Source organism: Pteronotus mesoamericanus, unplaced genomic scaffold (genome assembly GCF_021234165.1).
Source record: "Pteronotus mesoamericanus isolate MK-2021 breed Mesoamerican mustached bat unplaced genomic scaffold, CSHL_Meso_final contig_27, whole genome shotgun sequence".
Classification (NCBI taxonomy): Eukaryota; Metazoa; Chordata; class Mammalia; order Chiroptera; family Mormoopidae; genus Pteronotus; species Pteronotus mesoamericanus.
The window spans coordinates 26,951,500-26,971,498 of NW_026555115.1; the positions used below are offsets into that span (position 1 = coordinate 26,951,500).

At 35.9% G+C, this 19,999-nt stretch overlaps 1 protein-coding gene across 5 annotated transcripts in view; it reads right to left on the reverse strand.

Moving 5' to 3' along the window:
• Window positions 1-19,999, reverse strand: part of STXBP5L (syntaxin binding protein 5L) — a 402,439-nt gene that overhangs the window by 238,770 nt on the left and 143,670 nt on the right. For all 5 annotated transcript variants that reach the window (XM_054575243.1, XM_054575242.1, XM_054575241.1 and 2 more), the window contains exon 9: window positions 17,072-17,195. In XM_054575243.1, the coding sequence (XP_054431218.1) occupies window positions 17,072-17,195 (124 nt within the window). The remainder of the gene's footprint in view (window positions 1-17,071; window positions 17,196-19,999) is intronic.

The window sequence follows — 19,999 nt, forward strand, 5'->3', positions numbered from 1 at the left end:
ATGATTTATAAATTAAAACAAATTAAAATGTAAACACAAATTTAAAAAATCTAGTGTGCATTTTACACTTATAGCACATCTTATTGCAGACTAATCATGTTAAAAAATTTTTTGATTTAATAAAAATCAAGTGCTGAACCTATATTTTGGGCTCATAATTAATATATCCTGTCATGTCCAAAAATTTTAGATTCATACTTTTTTAGCCCCATTGTTTAAACATAAAAATCTTGCTTAGGATTAAAAGGAAAAAAAAGAAAGAAAAAAACAAAGAAATATTTTAAAAATCTCTCAGTAAACTAAAAATAGGTGGAAACTTGGTCAACTTGACAATAAATATCTACAAAAAAACCTACAGGTGACATCATACTTAATATTGAAACTGAAACTTGTTTCCCAACAAGATTAGGACTAAGGCAATAATGTCTCCTCTCACTACTCTTTTCCAACATTGTACTAGAGCCCTAGCTAATAAAATAGGAAAAAAAAGGAAGGTATAAATATTGGGAAAAAAAGAAAAAAATGATTAGCAGATGACACAATCACCTATATAGAAAATTTGAAAGAATCATTAAAAATATAGAACTAAGAAGTCTTTAGAGCAAGGTTGCAGGATACAATGCTATACAATGTTAGTACACAAAAAGTCCATTGCTTTCCCATACCAACAAAAAATAAGTGGAATCTGAAGTAAAAAACAATACCATTTACATTGGCATAAAAAAAAAACTTAGAAATGAGTCTAAAAAATATAAGATCTCTATGGGTAAAACAATAAAGCTCTGATTATTGAAATCAAAGAATTATATAAATGAAGAGCTATTTCATGTTCATGGATAGGAAGACTCAATATTGTCAAGATGTCAGTTTATCCTTACTTAATCTATAGATTAAATCACATCTCAATCAAAATCCCAGCATGCTGTATTCTGGGGATATTGACAAAATTATTTTAAATATTATATGCAGAGGCAAAAGATCCAGTATAGTCAAAACAATAATGAAGAGCAAACTCCATTAGCTATTTCTTGTCAGGGAGGCTCCTTAATTCTCCTTTGATTTTAAATGATAGTCTTGCTGGGTAAAGTGGCCTTGGTTATAGGTTCTTGCTTTTCATTACCTTGAATATTTCACATTACTCCCTTCTGGCCTGAAATGTTTTTGTTGAGTAATCAGAAGTCTAATTGGTGCTCCCATGTAGGTAACCACCTGCTTTTCTCTTGTGGCTTTCAGGATTCTCTCCTTGTCTTTAAGCCTTGTCATTTTAATTATTATGTGTCTGGGTATAGGCCTCTTTGGGTCCAACTTGTTTGGGACTCTCTGAGCTTTCTGGACTTGTGTGCCTTTTTCTTTGTCTAAATTAGGGAAGTTTTCAGTCTTATTTCTTCAAATAGGTTTACCATCCAGTGCTTGCTCTCTTCTCCTTCTGGTATTTTCATCACGTGGATATTGTTATGCTTCGTGTTATCCAAAATGTTTCTAGAGCTCTAGTATTTGCACCGCAAAGGAAATCATCAATGAAATAAAAAGTCAACCCACAAAATGGGAGACATATTTGCCAATACATCTGATAAGGGGTTAATATCCAAAATTTATAAACTACTTATCAATTGGTTCAGGGACTACCAGCCAAGACGGAGGCATAGGTAGATACACTTTGCCTCCTTGCACAATCATAAGAAGGACAAGAACAAATTGAAAAACAAAAAATGACCAGAAATGCCAGAAAATCGAACTGTATACAAGTCTGAAAACCAAGGAGTTAAAGAGGAAACATTCACCTGGACCAATAGGAGGAGCAGAGATGTGCAGTCAGGGTGGTGAGTACACTTGGCAAGGCAGCGGCTGGGGGACAGGATGGGTGATACTGCAACTGGTGGTCTCACATTTGCATGTGGATAAATAAGGAAGAACAATAGGGGAGGGAGACAGGCTGAGCAACCCAGGGTTCCAGCACAGGAAGAGAAAGCCTCAAAACCTCTGGCTGTAAAAACCTGTGGAGGTTGTGGGGGCGGGAGAAACTTCCAGCCTCACAGGAGTGTTTGTTGGAGGACCCACAGGGTCCTAGAGTGTACACAAACCCACCCACTTAGGAATCAGCTCCAGAAGGGCCTAATTTGCTTGATGGTAGTGGAGAAGTGACTAAAAGCCGGCTGAGAGCCAAGCAAGTGGCATTGTTCCCTCTCTGACCCCTCCCCCACATAGTGTCACAAGGCAGAGATGTTGAATTGCCCTGCTCTGGGGAATACCTAAGGCTCTGCCCTTACAACAAACAGGTGCACCAAGACAAAGAACGATGGCCCAAATGAAAGAATAGATAGAAACTACCTCCCCCCAAAAAAACAAACTAAGCAACAAAGAGAGAGCCAATCTATCAGACACATAGTTCAAAACACTGGTCATCAGGATGCTTACAGAAATGGTTGAGTATGGTTACAAAACAGAGGAAACAGTGAAGGCTATACAAAGTGAAATAAGGAAAATACACAGAGAACTAACACTGGATGGTTATCAGTGGAGAGGCAGAGGGGAGAGAATGAGGGAAAAGGTATAGGGAATAAGAAGCATAAATGGTAGGTACAAAATAGACAGGGGGAGGCTAAGTGTTGGGAAATGCCCGGCCCACTTTCAGAAGCTATAACCCTGCTGACATGCTGGAGGGCCCCAAGGTTGGAGATAATCAGGAGGCCTTGGAGAAACAGGCTCCTGAGGAGACTTGGGCCTGTCCCCTCCTGGCAATAGCATAGCTCCTGCCTCTCTGCTTTGCCATGGCTGGTCAATTAGCCCATGATGGGTAAGGGACCTCACACTGAGGTTTTCAACCTAACACAGGCGTTGGCAGCAGATGAGAAATTGGGGGATATGGAGAAGGGGTGAAAAGGCCCCCATACCCCTCGGCTTGGCTTGAACATGGCCAGAGTCCTCATTGCAGCCAAGAAGCAGTCTCCTTATCTCTTGGTGGTTCCTTCCCTCCCACCACCCCCCCGGCTCAGGCTTGAAACAATGTGGGGAAAAAACAGCCCTAAATTAGATCTGGTGGATCCCGGGTAATCAGGTCTGAAAATAAATTCTATAGAGTGTGCTTTGTTTCTCCCTCAAATCTCTGGTCAGCTCATGCTGTGAGGGACATTCACACTATTTACATCCCTTTCTTTGTCAAGACATCTGCTTTATTACACCTTTTACCCTATATCTTTAAGACACCTTTAAGTCTACTTCCCCCTTATCGATATTCTCTATTGTTAATTCTTGTTCACTCTCAGATCCATGAAAATCACTGATTTTCTGTCACGTGTTTTCCTAAAGGTATCTATTCTCTGTGAAACCTATCTTGCGAATGTAATGAGTATACGTATGCTTTCCTGTTATATACCACTGATAAGATTTTCAATAAAAACCTTGGAAGAAGGGGCAACGGGGCCTTTCCCATTAGGGGGATGTGCCACAGCCTTCTCTGGTAGGAGAGAAGTGCCCCCATCTGCTCTCCCAGCAAACAGAGAAGTGATTGTACATTTGCGTTTGTCCCCCTCATCTGTGACGACCCCGGAACAGGCTTTGCGGGTTTCAGAGCCCTGCTCCCACCTGAGCTGGCCCCAGACGGTTTCCCTCAGGTTTCAGGGAGCACTGCACTCTCTGTGGTGCTCCCTTGTGGCGGTATGTCCCCTATAGCTGGCAGTGCAGTGCGACAGCTAAGAATAGTACAGGAAATGGAGAAGCCAAAGAGCTTATATTTATGACCCATGGACGTGAACTAAGAGGGAGAAGGGGGGCAGGAAATGCTAGTGGGAGAGAGGGTGCAGAGCAGAGAGGAGTAAAGGGGAGAATAAAATGTGACAACTGTTATAGCATAACCAATAAAATATACTTAAAAAATAAAATCAATAAATTTTAAAAAATTGTAAAACTTAACACTAAAAAAACAAACAACCCAATTAAAAATGGGCAAAGGACCTGAATAGACACTTGTACAAGGAGGACATACAGATGACCAATAGGCATATGAAATGTCACTAATCATCAAAGAAATGCAAATTAAAACCAAATGAGATATCACTTCACACCTGTCAGAACAGCTATCATAAGTCAACACACAACAAGATCTGGTGTTTCTGGAGAAAGAAGAACCATTTTGCACTGTTGGTGGGAATGGAGATTCATGCAGTCACTGTGGAAAACAGTATGGAGATACCCGAAAAAATTAAAAATGAACTGCCTATGACCCAGTGATTCCACTTCTGGGAATTTATCCTAAGGAACCCAACACACTAATTCTAAAGAACATAAGTACCCCTACATTCATTACAGTATTATTTACAAGCATCTAGATATGGAAGCAGCCTAAGTTTTCAACAGTGGATGAGTGGAGCAAACAAGTATGGTACATTTACACAATGGAATACTGCTAGATCATAAAAAAGAAAAAAAATTTACCCTTTGGAACAGTATGGATGGACCTGGAGAACATTATGCTAAGTGAAATAAGCCAGTCAAAGAAAGACAAATACCATATGATTTCACTAATAATTGGAACCTAGTGAACAAACTGAACTAACAAGGGAATTGTGGACAGACTCATAGATGGAGAGCAGGATGAAAGTTAAGGGGGTGGAGGTTTGGAGGTGGAGGGACTGAGCAACTAGGAAAAAGGACTCATGGACATGGACAACAGTGTGGGGGCTGCTGGAGGGAGTGGGGTAGTACAAGGGGCCTAAATGGTAATGGAAAAAATATACAATAAATATTTAATCAAAAAAAGAAGAACAAAGGTGGAGGAGGGAAACTATGGGGACTTTACTTATATAAAGCTATAGTAATGAAAACAATGTGGCATAAAGTAAATATAGATAAAAGAGAAATGCAACAGAATATATATCCCAGAAATAGACACCTATAAATATGGTCAATTGTTCTTTGACAAAAGAGTAAAGGCAATAAAATGCAGCAAAGACAGTCTTTTCAATGAATGATGCTGGAATGACTAGACGTCTATGTGCAAAAAAGAAAAAAAATCTAGATACACACCTTATATTCTTCATAAAAATGAACCAAATAATTGACCATAGAGCTAAATTTAAACATAAAACTATAAAACTCCTAGAAGATGACATAAGATAAAATCTACGACAACAAAAAAAAGAGGCAATCCATGAAAGACAACACCAAAGACACAGTCCATGAAAGAATTAATGGATAAGCTTGTTTTCATTAAAAACTTCTGACTGTGGAAGATAATATCAAAAGAATGAGAAGTCACATATGATGAGAAATATTTGCTAAAGACACATTTGATAAACGATTTTACCCAAAATAGACAACATTCCAATAAAAACCACAATGAGATATCACTGCACACTTACAAGGATGGCTGGGGTAAAAAAGGTAGATATTAATAAGGTTGATGAGGATGTGAAGTTGGAAATATTATGCATTGCTGGTGGAAATGTAAAAAATAGCATGAGGACTCTTTTGAACACAATTTAGGAAGTTCCTTAAAATGCTAAGCATAGAATTATTATATGACCTATCAATTCTATGATACCCAAGAGAAAGAAAAACATATGTCCACATAAAAACTTAAATAAACATTCATAACAGAACTATTCAGAATACTCAATGTGGAAACAACAGAAATGTCCATCAAGTGATGAATGGATAAATAAAAGCTGTATAACCATACAGTGAAAAGGAATAAAATAGATTTTCTGTAATAACATGGGTTAACCTTGAAAACATTATTCTAACTGAAAAAAATCCACATGTAGTATGAGTCTATTTATATAAAATATCCAGAGTAGACAAATCTAAACACTGAAGATCAGGGGTTGCCTAAGGCTGGAGGAGTAGGGATGAAATAACTGCTAATGGACATAGGGTTCCTTTGGGAGGTGATGAAAGTGTTTTAAAATTAGATTGCTTTGAGAGTTGTGCAACTCTGAATATACACAAAAAAAACCCCATTGGATTGTACTCTTTAAACTAGTGAATTGTGAATTATATCTCAATAAATCTATATTTTAAAAAAAAAGAAGTTCAAGTTCTTCAAAGTGTAGCAGAAAACCTCAGAAGAAAATCTATCTTTACCATTTGCTTAGGGTTTTCAGTTTAACAATGTATTTTGAGATCTTTAAGTCTACCTCATTTTTTACACTTGTTTAGCAAAATGACATTTTTGAAAATTAAATATAGATAAATATTCAGAACTTCAATAAGAAATGTCTTCCAAACTAGCTGTAATTGACCATTATTCCTTGTTTAAATAATTTTCATATGTTCACGTTTACTTTTAAAACATATAAGCTCACCTAATTTTTAAAAGTCTTGTTATTATTTCCCTTGAGAACGCACTGAATTTTTAATAAATATGTGGGGAGCTAATATCTTTATAATATTGGCATTATATACCTAGGCATGCATAGAGTATGTTTATAAAATAATTTTTTTTATCCTTACCAAGGACATTTTTTCATTGTTTTTTAGAGAGAGAGGAAGGAATAGAAACATCAATATGAGAGAGAAAATTCAATCAGTTGCCTCTGGTACACAGCTAGACCAGGGGTCATACATACCTGGGTTGGGGATCAAACCTGCAACCTAGGTATATGCCCTGACTAGGAATCAAACCCTCTACCTTTTGGTTATGGGATGAACTCCAACCTATTGAGCAACACCAGCCAGGACTAAGGTATGTTCTTTATTTATTCAAGTTTTTTTAATGTCATTTAGTTGAAATAACACTCAATATTATGTTAAGGGTTACTCGCAGGTATTTTTGTAGGTGCTGTTATTTAATATGGTTCTGTTCATCCACTGTACAGTCATGCATAGCTTAACAACATGTATACATTCTAAGAAATGCATCTTTAGGTGATTTTATCATTGGGAAAACATCATAGAGTGTACTTAAACTTAGATGGTATAGCTTACTCATACCTAGGCAATAAAACCTATTGTTCCAAGGCTACACACCTATTATACAGCATGTTACTGTGCTAATACTATAAGTAATTGTAACACAATGGTATTTGCACATCTAAACATATCTAAACACAGAAAAAGTACAGTTAAAATACAATATAAAAGATAAAAAATGGTAAACCTATACAGGTACTTCTGTAGGACACTTACCATAAATGGAGCCTACAGGACTGGAAGTTGCTCTAAGTTAGTGAGTTGCAGGTAAGTGAAAGTGAAAGCCTAGTCCATTACTGTACACTACTGTAGGCTTTATAAACAGAGGCTACACTAAATTTATTAAAAAATATTTTATTTATCCCATAACAAATTAAGCTTAGCTTATTATAATTTATGCCTTAAAACATCTATTTAAAACTTTTTGACTATTTTATTATAACTCTTAGCATAAAATACAAACATGTTGTTCAGCTGTACAAACATATTTTCTTTATAGCTTATACTATAAGCTTTTTTCTGTTTTTACACTTCTAAATTGTTTTAGTTTTTTAAACTTTTTTTGTCAAAAACCAAGCAAAAACACACACATTAGCCTAGGCTTACACAGGGTCAGGATCATCAATATTGGTCTTCCATCTCCACATTTTGCTCCACTGGAAGGTCTTCAAGGGCAGCAACATACAAAGAGCTTTAGCTGTCATCTCCTATGATAATAATGTCTTTTTATGGAACACCTCCTAAAGGACCTGTCCGAGGCTCTTTTTGAGGAGATGTTTCTCTTTTCAGAAACATGTCCATAATCATTTATTTTGTTTGTTTATTTTTCCATCTTAGGTTTACAGATAATGGAACCATGAACATTCCTCTCTATTAATTAAAACCTTTTGATAATGGGATCCATAATTTTAAACATTTTAAGGAGCTTGTTGAGGTCTGCAAAAGCTCCTGCTAAAGCCTTCACTGGGAATTTTTGTGAGGGGTTCTTCAGCTTTTTCTCCCAGTTTCCATTTTCTCCTGCCTCTTCTTCAGCTATGTATCCCTGTTCTAATTCCAAAAACTCCTTCTTAGTCAATTCCTCAGGAACTACTTCTAGAAGCTCCTCATTGTCATCCTCATCCACACCCATGTTAAAGCTGTTTGTCATCTCAACCACAGCCTTGTTGATTTTTGTGACCTCCTTATCCATGGCAAGTCCTTTGAAGCCATGGGTGGACCTCTTGAGTGTCTTCTTTCAGGAGTCATTCATACGCTCCATGGTGATAACATCACAAGCCAAACATGGTTCTTGACACATTCATAGATGTAACAGTTTCAGAAATGCATCGGTGTCTTCTCAGTGTCTTCCTCAACTGCAGAAATAGCCTAGGCAAAGGCCCTCCTCAGGTCATAGGCCTTATAACCAGCTATAAAACCTCGATCCATTGGCTGGATCCAAGGAAGGTTATTTAGAGAGAGAAATACCACTTTGATATCAGGATAAAGATCATCAATAGATGCAGGATGCTGGGGAGCATTACCAGCAATGAGCTAAATCATAAAAGGTATGATATTCTCCCAACAAAACTTCTTCATTTTTCTGACATAACAATTCAGGAGGGCAGCCTGGAAAACAGGCTGGGTCATCCATGACTTCTTATTGCACCTGCAGTACACTCATAGTGTGTGCTTATTCATATGCTTCAAGGCCCTGGGGTTCTTACAGTGTTTGCCAGATCACAAAGGGTCTCAATATGTAGCTTAAAACATGCCCCCAAACAACACTTACCCTGTCCTTAAAAGCCTTAAAACCTGACATTAACTTGGCCTCCTCATGGATGAAAAGTCCTTTCTGGAATCTGTTTCCAGAATAGAGTGGTTTCCTCCATATTGAAAATTTGTTCTCCCAAGTAATTTTCCTCCAAAATCAGCTTATCTAGAGTTTCCAAAAATTCTTCAGCAGCCTTCACATCAGCACTTGCAAACTTCCTACTCACTTTCACATTATGTAATGAATAACAATTCTTGAACAGTTTAAAATACTCAGTAAATTCAGTATCATAGGCAGGTCCAGACTTTTCTTTCAGCATTGGAAACAAACTATTTACTTTGTTTGTGATCATCATGGTGTGGAAACGGATATGCTTTGGTGTCTGGTCTTCAACCTAGGTCATTAGAAGTTTCTCCATGTCTGTTATAGGCCCTTCTAGAATGTTCATTTGTCTTACTGTCTTTAATGAAGCAAATCCAGTAACAGCTTTTGTCATTATGTTATTCTTCAAGATTGTGGTTTTGATGGAATGGGACATGTCTGACTGGCAAGCAATAACTATCCCTGATTTTCTACTTTTGTAGTTCCTAATCACTTTAAATTTCATTTCCAGGCCAATCACTCAATATGGTTTCTTGGGACAACATTAGTGGTGGATTTTGTATGCTTAGGGGCCCTTATAAACAAAAAAACATGAGATTCAATCAAACACAAGAGAAAATGATGCAATCAAGAAAAACTGTAAGCATGAGGTATATGAGGCCACTGCTAGTATAATGTATAATATCGCGTACAGTTGTATAGCAATTTTTTTCATAAGTAGAAAGAGCACACTCTAAAATAACAACAAAAGTATTATAAATATATAAACTATTAACATACTTATCATTAAGTATTACATTGTATACATAATTGTATGTGCCATACTTTTATATGAGTGGCAATCAGGTAGGCTTGCTTACAGCGATATTATCACATGTGAGTAATGCATTAAGCTACAATATTACAGTGGCCATTTGGCTAGGTGGTAGGAATTTTTCAGTTCCATTATAATTTTAGGAGACCACCATTGTATATGCAGTCATTGTTGACCAAAACATCTTTAAGCAGTGCCTGACTATAGTTTGTTTTGTATTCAGAATTCTCATGTCATACTTAATAGTATTCCTAATTAGTTTTTATTTTTTAGGTGTGCAATTACATTATCAAAAAATAATTATAATTTTAAACTCTTCCTAAATTTTTAAATAAATAAATTATATTTATTTTCCAAGTCTAATTACATTGGATAGTATTTTCAGGAAAAATTTAAATAACAGTTGACACTTCTGTCCTGTTTTTGATAAACAACTGCACTTTTAAGTATTTGATGGGATTTGACTTAGGATCATGTATGTAAATGTGTGCGTCTGTGTGTGTCTTTAGCTGTGGGCATTGTGATTGAATAATACATATTTGAAATTATTACAACTCACTAAGAAAGAGAATTAATGTATACAGTCCTAGGGAAAACCAGTTTCAACAAAAGCAATGTCGTCACAGGGCTGATCTCAAGGGAAAAAGGTACTAATCTGGCCTCAATGGTTGCGGCCACCATCCTTCTCCTCCTACCATTTTCCAATAACCTAAGTTTTAGACAAAGCCTTCTTTTGTTGTATAAGAAATTTTGATTTGTAGAAAAATAATGAATCTAGATAGAATTTCCCTTCCTAGGAGACACATGCCTTAGGAGGAAAAGGGCAAAAAACCCCCACTATATTCTATAGTGTATATAACATAATGTCCACAATATGTATGAATATGTATGATACAGTCCAAATTATCAGACATATGAAAAAACTGGAAAATGCAAGCCATTCTTATGAAGAGGCAGACTTCAAGATGAAGTAGATGTTGGTATTATCAGACAAAAATTTAAAAGAGAGCAGTGGGGGGAAAATGGAGACAACTGTACTTGAACGCCAATTTTAAAAATGAGATATAAAAAGATAAAAAATAAAAGTTATTATAACTAAGCTCAATGTTAAAAAGAAAGGAAAAGAAAATGCTCATAATGAATGAAAAGAGGAAGTAACAGCAGAGAAGCAGAAGATATAAAAAAGTAGTAAGTGCAGAAATATCTGATTGAAAAATAACTGATGGGCTTAATAGCTAAATGAAGATTACAGAAGAAAAGAACAACTAAATGCATAATAGGTCAATAGAAATTATCCAATTGGAAATCCAGAGAAAAAAAAATTGACAAAAACAAAATAGAGGCTCAGAGACATGTGGGCCAGTACCAAAAATCCTGTAGGCAGTAAATGGTGTCCCAGAAAGAAGAGCAGAAAAACATATTTGAAGAAATAAAAGCCTGAAATTTTCCCAAATTTTGTGAAAGATATAAATTTATAAATTTAAGAAGCTCTGTAACTCAGTAGAACCCTACTTGAACAAAATTTGAAATAAGCCTAGGCAGATTATAGTCACATTGATGAATACAAAAAATACAAAAAAAATAATTAAATAGCCAGAGAAAAGAACTGACATATTATATACAGAGGAACCAAAAAGTAAACATTACACATTTCTTTGGAAACTATGAAAGACAGAAGATAGTGGAACATTGGCTTTAAACACCTTAAAAACAACACAGAGAATCAACCCAGAAATATATATTCAGCAAAAAATGTCCTTCAAGATAGAATTTTCAGAAAAAGAAATGTAAATTAATTTTCACTACAAGAAATGCTAAATCATTTTGTATCTTTAGGAACAAATAAAAAGCATTGAAAATAATAAGAGGAAAATACAAAAAATTCTCTTAATTAAAAAAACTTAAGTTTACTTAAAGCAAAAATTGTAACAATGTAATACATAAACCATTGTATGAGGGACAGTGGGTGAAGGTAAACAAATCTGTATGGTTGTGAAATTTCTACATTTTACGTAAAGTGTAACAATGTTAACTCTAACAGACTGTGAAAAGTTAAGTATATTGTAATTTCTAGGGCAACTAATTAAAAAATATGTGAAGATAAAGTGCTTATAAGTAAATTGAAATGGAATTCCAATAAAAAACATTAAAGTAATCAAAAGGAAGGCAAAGGGGAAGAAAAAAATTAACAAAAAAATGGTAAGACCAACCGAAACCAAAAATAAATTGTTATACCTAAACCAAAACCACCACAAAATTTAATATTAATGAACTAAATATGCCAAATAAATGATATAAGAATGATTAAAAAAGTAAGACCCAACTATGTGTTCTCTGCAGTAGATATAATGAATGCCTAATAATAAAGCCTCAAAATATATAAAACAACAAAGGAAGAATTAAAGTAAAAAGTAGACAATTCTGGAGAATCAAGATGGTGAAGGAGTGTGTGGAAGTCACACTGACTGCATCCCAGGACCAACCTGGAATTACAACTAAATTGTGGAGAAATCACTTGGAACAAACAACTGAAAAATAGCAAGAGAGGAGGCTTGTAACCTTGGAGACAAAAGAATCGGCTTTAGCGCAATCTAACTGGTAAGGAGTGCAGTAGAGATCTGAGGAGGCGGGCGGGGCACCAACGGATGGTAGCAACAGAAGGATATTGAAACAGCCAGTGGTATCCCCCTGAGAAGAGTGGGGTTTAAACCAAAAGCGGGGATCTCTAGCCCACAATACCAGAGCCCAAAATGTACACAGGAAACAGCCAGCTATGAAAAACGGCAGGGTTGCTCTCTGCCAGAGACAGGCGGCTGGAGACGCAAAGAGCCTTCTATAGGGCCAATGCAAAATTTTTATTTGCAGCCACTTACTCTGGTCTCTGGCAAAGGCAGGGGCAGAGTGGGCTAAAGATGCCCGAGGAGAGACTGGGGAAGGAGGCTTTGGGGAGAGAACTGAGAGAATAGCTGGTGGGATCTTGGTGCTGACTCATCCCCCATGTGGCAGCAGCCATTTTGCTCAGGAAGAGGCCATTCTCCCTGAGCGGCACCAATGTCAAAGGACCCAGTAGCCCCGCCCCCAATGGGATTCCACCCCATCCTGTGCTGTATAAGCTGCCTGCTGAGTGCAGAGTGGCAGCCACAGGCAGTAGATCCCTGGCTAAAGGGGGCGCAGAGAGGTCTGGCGACACTTGAGGAGAGACTGGGGATAGACAAATGAAAATGAACATAAAACAGTCCAAAACCTATGGCACACAGCAAAGGCAGTCCTGAGAGGGAAGTTCATAGTAGCACAGGCCTACTTAAGAAAGATAGAAACATCTCAAATTAATGACCTAACCTTCCAGCTTCGAGAACTGGAGAAAGAGCAACAAACAAATTCCAGAGGAAGTAGAAGAAAGGAGATAATCAAGATCAGAGCAGATTAGAATGACATAGAGACTAAAAGAACAATTCAAAGGATCAAAAAATCCAGGAGCTGGTTCTTTGAAAAGATAGACAAAATTGACAAGCCATTAAGCAGATTCATCAAGAAAAAAAGGGACAGGATCGAAATAAATAATACCAGAAATGAAAGAGGAGAAATAACAACTGATAACACAGAAATACAAAGGAATGTAAGAAATTACTATGAACAATTATATACCAAGAAAATTGAAATCCTCACGGAAATGGACAAATTTCTAGAAAACTATAACTTTCCAGCACTGAATGAAGAGGAAGCAGAAAGCCTGAACAGACCCATAACAGCTGGTGAAATTGAAGCAGTAATCAAAAAGCTCCTGGCACACAAAAGCCCAGATGGTTTCACAGGAGAATTTTACAAAATATTTAAGGAAGAGCTAACCCCTGTCCTTGTCAGACTACTCCAAAAAATACAAGATGAGGGAAGACTCCTAGACTCTATATAAGGCTAGCATCAGCCCAAAACCAGATAAAGACATAAATAAAGAAAAATAGAGGCCCATATTGCTGATTAACATATATGTTAAAATCCTCAACAAAATATTAGCAGACCACATCCAGCAATACATTAAAAAGATCATCCACCATGATCAAGTGGGATTCACCCCAGGGTTGCAAGGATGGTTCAACATTTGCAAATCAATAAATATAATACATCACATAAACAAAAGATAAAGACAAAAACCACATGATCATATCAACAGATGTGTAAAAAGCATTTGATAAGGTACAGCACCCATTAATAATAAAAACACTCAGCAAAGTGGGAATAAAGGGGGCCTAGCTCAACATAATAAAGGCCATATATAAAACACCTACAGCCAACATCATACTCAACGGGCAAAAACTAAAAGCTTTCCCACTAAGATTGGGAACAAGAGGATGTCCACTTTCACCACTTCTATTCAACATAGTATTGGAAGTTACAGCCACAGTAGTCAGACAAGAAAAAGAAATAAAAGGCATCCAAATTGGAAAGGGAGAAGTAAAACCGTCATACTTTGCAGATGACATGAAAGTGTATTTAGAAAACCCTAAAGAGTCCACCAAAAAACTACTACACCTAATAAGTGACTCTGGCAAAACAGCAGGATACAAAGACAATATTGAGAAACCAAGGCATTTTAGTACACCAACAACAAAATATCAGAAACAGAAATCTGGAAAAAAAATCCCTTTTGCTATAGCAACGAGAAAAATAGAGTACCTTGGAATAAACCTAACCAAGGAAGTAAAAGACCGGTACTCAGAAATCTACAAAACACTGAAGAAAGAAACTAAGGAATGCACACATAAATGGAAGCATATGCCATGTTCATGGATTGGAAGAATTAACATCATCAAAATGTCCATACTACCCAAAGCAATTTATAGACTCAACACAATTCCTATTAAAATACAAACGACATATTTCAGAGACATAGAACAAACATTTCAAAAATTAACATGGAACCATAAGCGAGCCCGAATAGCCTCAAAATTTTGAGAAAGAAGAACAAAGTAGGAGGGATCACAATTCCTGCTATCAAACTATATTACAAGGCCACTGTAATCAAAACAGGCTGGTACTGGCATAAGAATAGACACATATATCAATGGAACAGAATAGAGAGCCCAGAAATAAACCCATGTGTCTATGGTCAATTAATATTCAATTAAGGGGGAAGGAACATAAAGTGGAATAAAAATAGCCACTTTAACAAATGGTGTTGGGAGATCTGGACGGCTACATGCAAAAAAGTGAAATTTGACCACCAACTTACACCATACACCAAAATAAACTCAAGGTGAATAAAAGACTTAAATGTATGTTGCAACACCATAAAAGTCCTAAAGGAGAACATAGGCAGGATAATCTCAAGATATTCCACCCAGCAATATTTTCACTGCTATGTCCCATAGAACAGGGGACACAAAGGAAAGAATAAACAAATGGGACACCATCAAAATAAGAAGCTCTGCACCATGAAAGAATACATCAGCAAACTGAAAAGGGAACTAACCATGTGGGAAAATATATTTGCCAATGATACTTGTACAAGGGTTTGATTTCCAAAGTATATGAAGAACTCATATGACCACTCCAGGAAGACAAACAATCCAATTAAAAAACGAGAAAAGGACCTGAACAGACACTTCTCCAAGGAGGACATACAGAGAGCCCAGAGACATATGAAAGGATGCTCATCATCACTAGCTATCAGAGAGATGCAAATTAAAACCACAATGAGATACCACTTCATACCAATCAGAATGGCCATCCTAAACAAATCAACAACCAGTGCTGGTGAGGTTGTGGAGAAAAGGGAACCCTAGTACACTATTGGCAGGAATGTAGACAGGTGCAGCCACTGTGAGAAACAATATGGAATGTTTTCAAAAAACTGAAAATTGAACTGCCTTTTGACCTGGCAATTCCACTGCTGAGATTATATCCTAAGAATCCTGAAACAACAATTCAAAGAATTTACGCACCTGTATGTTCACAGCAATGTTGTTTACAATAGCCAAGCGCTAGAAAGAGCCAAAGTAACTATTGGTAAATGAGTAGATCAAAAAACTATGGTACATTTACATAATGGAATCCTATGCAGCACAAAAAAAAGAAGGAGTGACAGCATGGAAGAAACTGGAGAGCATTATTCTTAGTGAAATAAGCCAGGTGGTGAAAGACAAATACCATATGATCTCAATTATAAGCAGAAGCTAATCAACAAAACAAACAAGCAAGAAAAATATTACCGGAAACATTGAAAGAAAAAACAAACCAACAGGAAGCAGAGGGGAGGAGGGAGGAAAATAATGGGGAAAAGAAGGGGAAGGGTCAAGTCAAGGAATATGAATAAAGGACCCATGGACAAAGACAAAGTGGGGAAAGACTGAAGGTGGGAGGAAAATGGAGACAACTATACTTGAACAATTAAAAAATAAATAAATAAATAAAGTACATGTAAATGGAAAGAAAAGAAAAAACTAACAATAACTAGAGGGGACGGGGGAGGGAGATAATGGGGGAAAGACGGGGAACAGTTGTCAAGAACTATGTATAAAGGACCTATAACAAATCCAAAGATGGGTAGGATTGAGGGCGGGAGGTGGGCAAAAGTGCAGACAATGTGCTTGAACAACAAAAAAATACATAAATAAAAATAAAATATAATAATCTCTAAGTGAAGCAGTTTATGTTAATTGCATTAATCATTTGCAAATGGAACACGCAACTCTGTAAAGAAAATGGCAGATCAACAGAAGATTAAATAATTTCATCTTGTGATTTATAACTCCCCCATTATAAAAACATACCATTGTTTTTTAAATGTTACATTATAATAAGTGCTCAGAAACTATAAAATAGAATGTTTGTGATTAACCAGTAGGTTTTAGCCTCTCTATTCTAAGAAATAACCGTTTGAGATAAACATGGAGTTCAGATCATCACCAATATTCTTAGAAATAATATGGTCATCTGAGTGAAAAATATTCATACATTTAAACTTTTTATTCTGCCCATTTAGGTAGACAGGTCTGACATAAATGCTAAATATCTCTTTACAATGAGGAAGATAAGATAAATACAACCTATAATAGCACTGCAGTCCTCATAATTTCGTGGAACCAAATGGCAGAAATGGAAAAAAATGGGAGAACTAGAAAACAACAAACTAGAAAGAAGTATAAGAATTAGATCTGAAAGTCAGACCTAGGTAAAGCCATTCTCTCACTAGCACCCTAATGCTCAAAACTGGCCAAATATACTTTGTTTTCTACTCTGTTTCAGGTACATCAGCCTTCCATTATCCAATTTTTGGTTGGGAAGGTCTATATAAGAATCACTTACAAAGCAGGAAAGTGGATAGCCCAGAAGTTTGGGGCATAATAAAGGGGATCTGAAGGAGGTATAAAAGAGGTATTTAGAATCAGAAACTATGTACTATATCCTCTTTCTACCAAACACATTGAAACCATCTCATATACTTTAAACCAAAGCACTGTAACTCTACAGTTTCTTTATTTTGAAAGCATACATCTTACCATGTGGAACTGTGGTCTGGAAAGGACGACTTGGGTTTTTCAGGTTCCATAAAGTCAAGCTACCATCTGAATGGCTGCACATGAACTGTTTCCCTTCATGATGCCAATCAATTGAATGAATAGCCTAATGAAATAACAATTAAAAACAAGTGGGTGTGGTTAATATGTTACATCATTCTATATTCCAAAATAAAATATTCTGGCATAAACATATGTAATTTTTTTGACCTATATCATACTATCTTTGGCTTATCCTTTTATGGGCTTATAAAGGCTATAAAAACTAAATACCTGAAATAAAAAAAAGTAAAATATTAACATCATTAGATCTTAGAACTTTTTGTGATAAATTATCTATCCTCCCTGTATCACATAATCCTTCTTTGAAATATTATTTACATCAAAGTAAAAGCAAAGTTATCAGAAGATACTTTCTACAAGGTAATGACCTAGTTCCACTTAAAGTAGCTGATTAAAAAAAATAATTTACACAAGAGCCACCATCGGAGAACTTACAATATGCCAAACCAATGGTAAGCACTTTATGTACATTATTTTGTTAAACTCTATAAAAGTTATTTTTTTCCAATTTACACATGGCAAACTAGGCCTAGAGAGATTGATATACTTGATCAGGTCACATAACTCAAAGCCAAGGTCTACTTAACTACTTAACCTATATTCTCAATCACTGTATTATATTGCTTCCAGCATAAACAATTTAAATTGATTTGAAGAAAGAAGAGTTTATTTTTTTTTTTATATGTACAGGTTCACTCTGTAGTTGTGAATTAGATGAAATTAAAAAGTTCTATTCCAGTTTCCTAAATTTATTCCTAGTGGTAGCACAGTGTCTTCCATAAAGTAAATATACTCTTGTACAGGGGTTCCCAACTACCCCTCCCACCGCCCCCCGCCCCTGGGCCGCACAGCAGGAGGTAAGCATCCCAACAAGGAAGGGAAGCTTCGCCTGCATTACTGCCTGAGCTCCACCTCTTGTCTCTCTGCCATTGCCCTGTCTGTGGAAAACTGTCATATACAAAACTGGTGCCTGGTGCCAAAAATGTACTCACTGCTCCAGTAGACATAAAAGCTGAATAGATGTATACAACATTATCCTTTTCTTAAAGAAACTCAGAAAACAGAGAGATAGGGAAGACTGCTACAAATGAACTTCCAAACAATAAGTATAATCAAAGTTAAAGATAATTGACAACTAGAGTAATCTTTAGATATATCATAAAGAAAATAGAATATAAGTGATACATCAAAAGATAAAGTAAGATTTAATTAAGTGGAAAAAATAACATGAAACCTTGACTTATGTTTTTCTCTCACCCTGGTCTTCATTACTATACAGAGAAGACTTCTTTTTAGCCAAGGTTCAGAGGAGGCAATTAGAGAGAAACAAAAACAAAAGGCCCACTTTTATTTGTTTTCTCTTTTGCTTATTTCTTTTCATTTTTGTAGATGGCTCCAGGGGAATGCTATTTCTTCTTGACACCTGTACCTGTTAACTTGGATGAACTTCAATAAATTTAAAGTTCTCTCAGACTGCTTTTCTGCATATGGTGGGGGCAGAGAAAGTGTCCCCAGCACCAACTCTTCTTCCTATCCAGTGAATTTCTACCCTCTAGAGAAGACAGGTATTAAAATAATAGCTACAACACAAAACCAAAACAAGTAAGTACTATAAAAAAAGTAGTACACTTATTCTATGGAAGAGTGGTCATTTAAAATCAACTTATTAGAGAAGAGAATTTCAAATAGTACACTATTAAAGAGCTGTCATTTGAACTGACTTAATGAATAAATATTCAATTTCTATTTATTTGTTTCTACCTTTTTTTCCTTAAAAAGGACTTTAAAGGTCTACTGAAAAGCCAAATATGATACAATTAATTAAAAAATAATTTTAAAAGATAGAAAACAGAATATGGAAGTTAAACACTAACTAATTTGTCAGCTCAGTGGCAGTGACTGAATTTCTTGAGCAAAAAAGAGAAACTCAAAAAGCTGGGTAACATTATGAAAAAGAGAAAAGGCAGTTACTCAAGGGATTAAAACGTTAGCTTTGTGTCAAACTCTGAGGGCTTTCTCTGTGAGAGATAATTCAAGACATACTACTGTAATAATATAAAAATTTCAGAGCTAATGGGGAAGTAAAATCCACATAGTTATTTCTGAAAATGAGCTTGGACTGAAAAAAAACCCAAAACAACCTTTAATTCTTCAATGGCTATTGATCAAGGGACTAGTTAGCTAGTCCAAGTAGTTTTACAATGGCTAAAGAATTAATAAGATTTTGATATGCAGAAGAGGAAATGGGAATTCAGGATAAGAAATTAGCAGGGGCAAATATATGGAGGTGGTAATTAATGTAGCAGGGGTAATATATGTAGGAGATAGTGAGTAATATGGCTGAAATGTGAAGAGCATGTAGAAGGATGAAGTAAATTAAACTAAAGGCAAAAATGGCACTGGGGCCTTGAACCTTTTATCAAGAAATAAAGACTTTGTATTGTTGACAAATTCAGAGCCATTCAAAAGTTCAGAGGTAAAGAATACATGATCTATGTCTTAAAATGTTAATCTTGTTAGTAAAAGTCATTAAAAAAGCTAAGATACCAAAGGATATTATACATATATAAATCAATATTAAAAATGATTTCTAAGTATAAAGTAGATATAAGGAAGTATTCCATCGACTTATATAAACATGGTTAATCCTTATTTAAACATTTCTGTTTAAGGCGACAGGAAAATTATTTGACTCAGCATTTTTCTCTAGATTTCCTTTTTAGCTGCTCTACTCTAGTTTCAAATGGCTAAATTCCCAGATGGTATTTGGACTCTTACCCAGCTGCTAGTCTTGAGAGAGGGAGCAATCTCCAATCTCATCTTTATATTTTGTATATTTAACAAAAG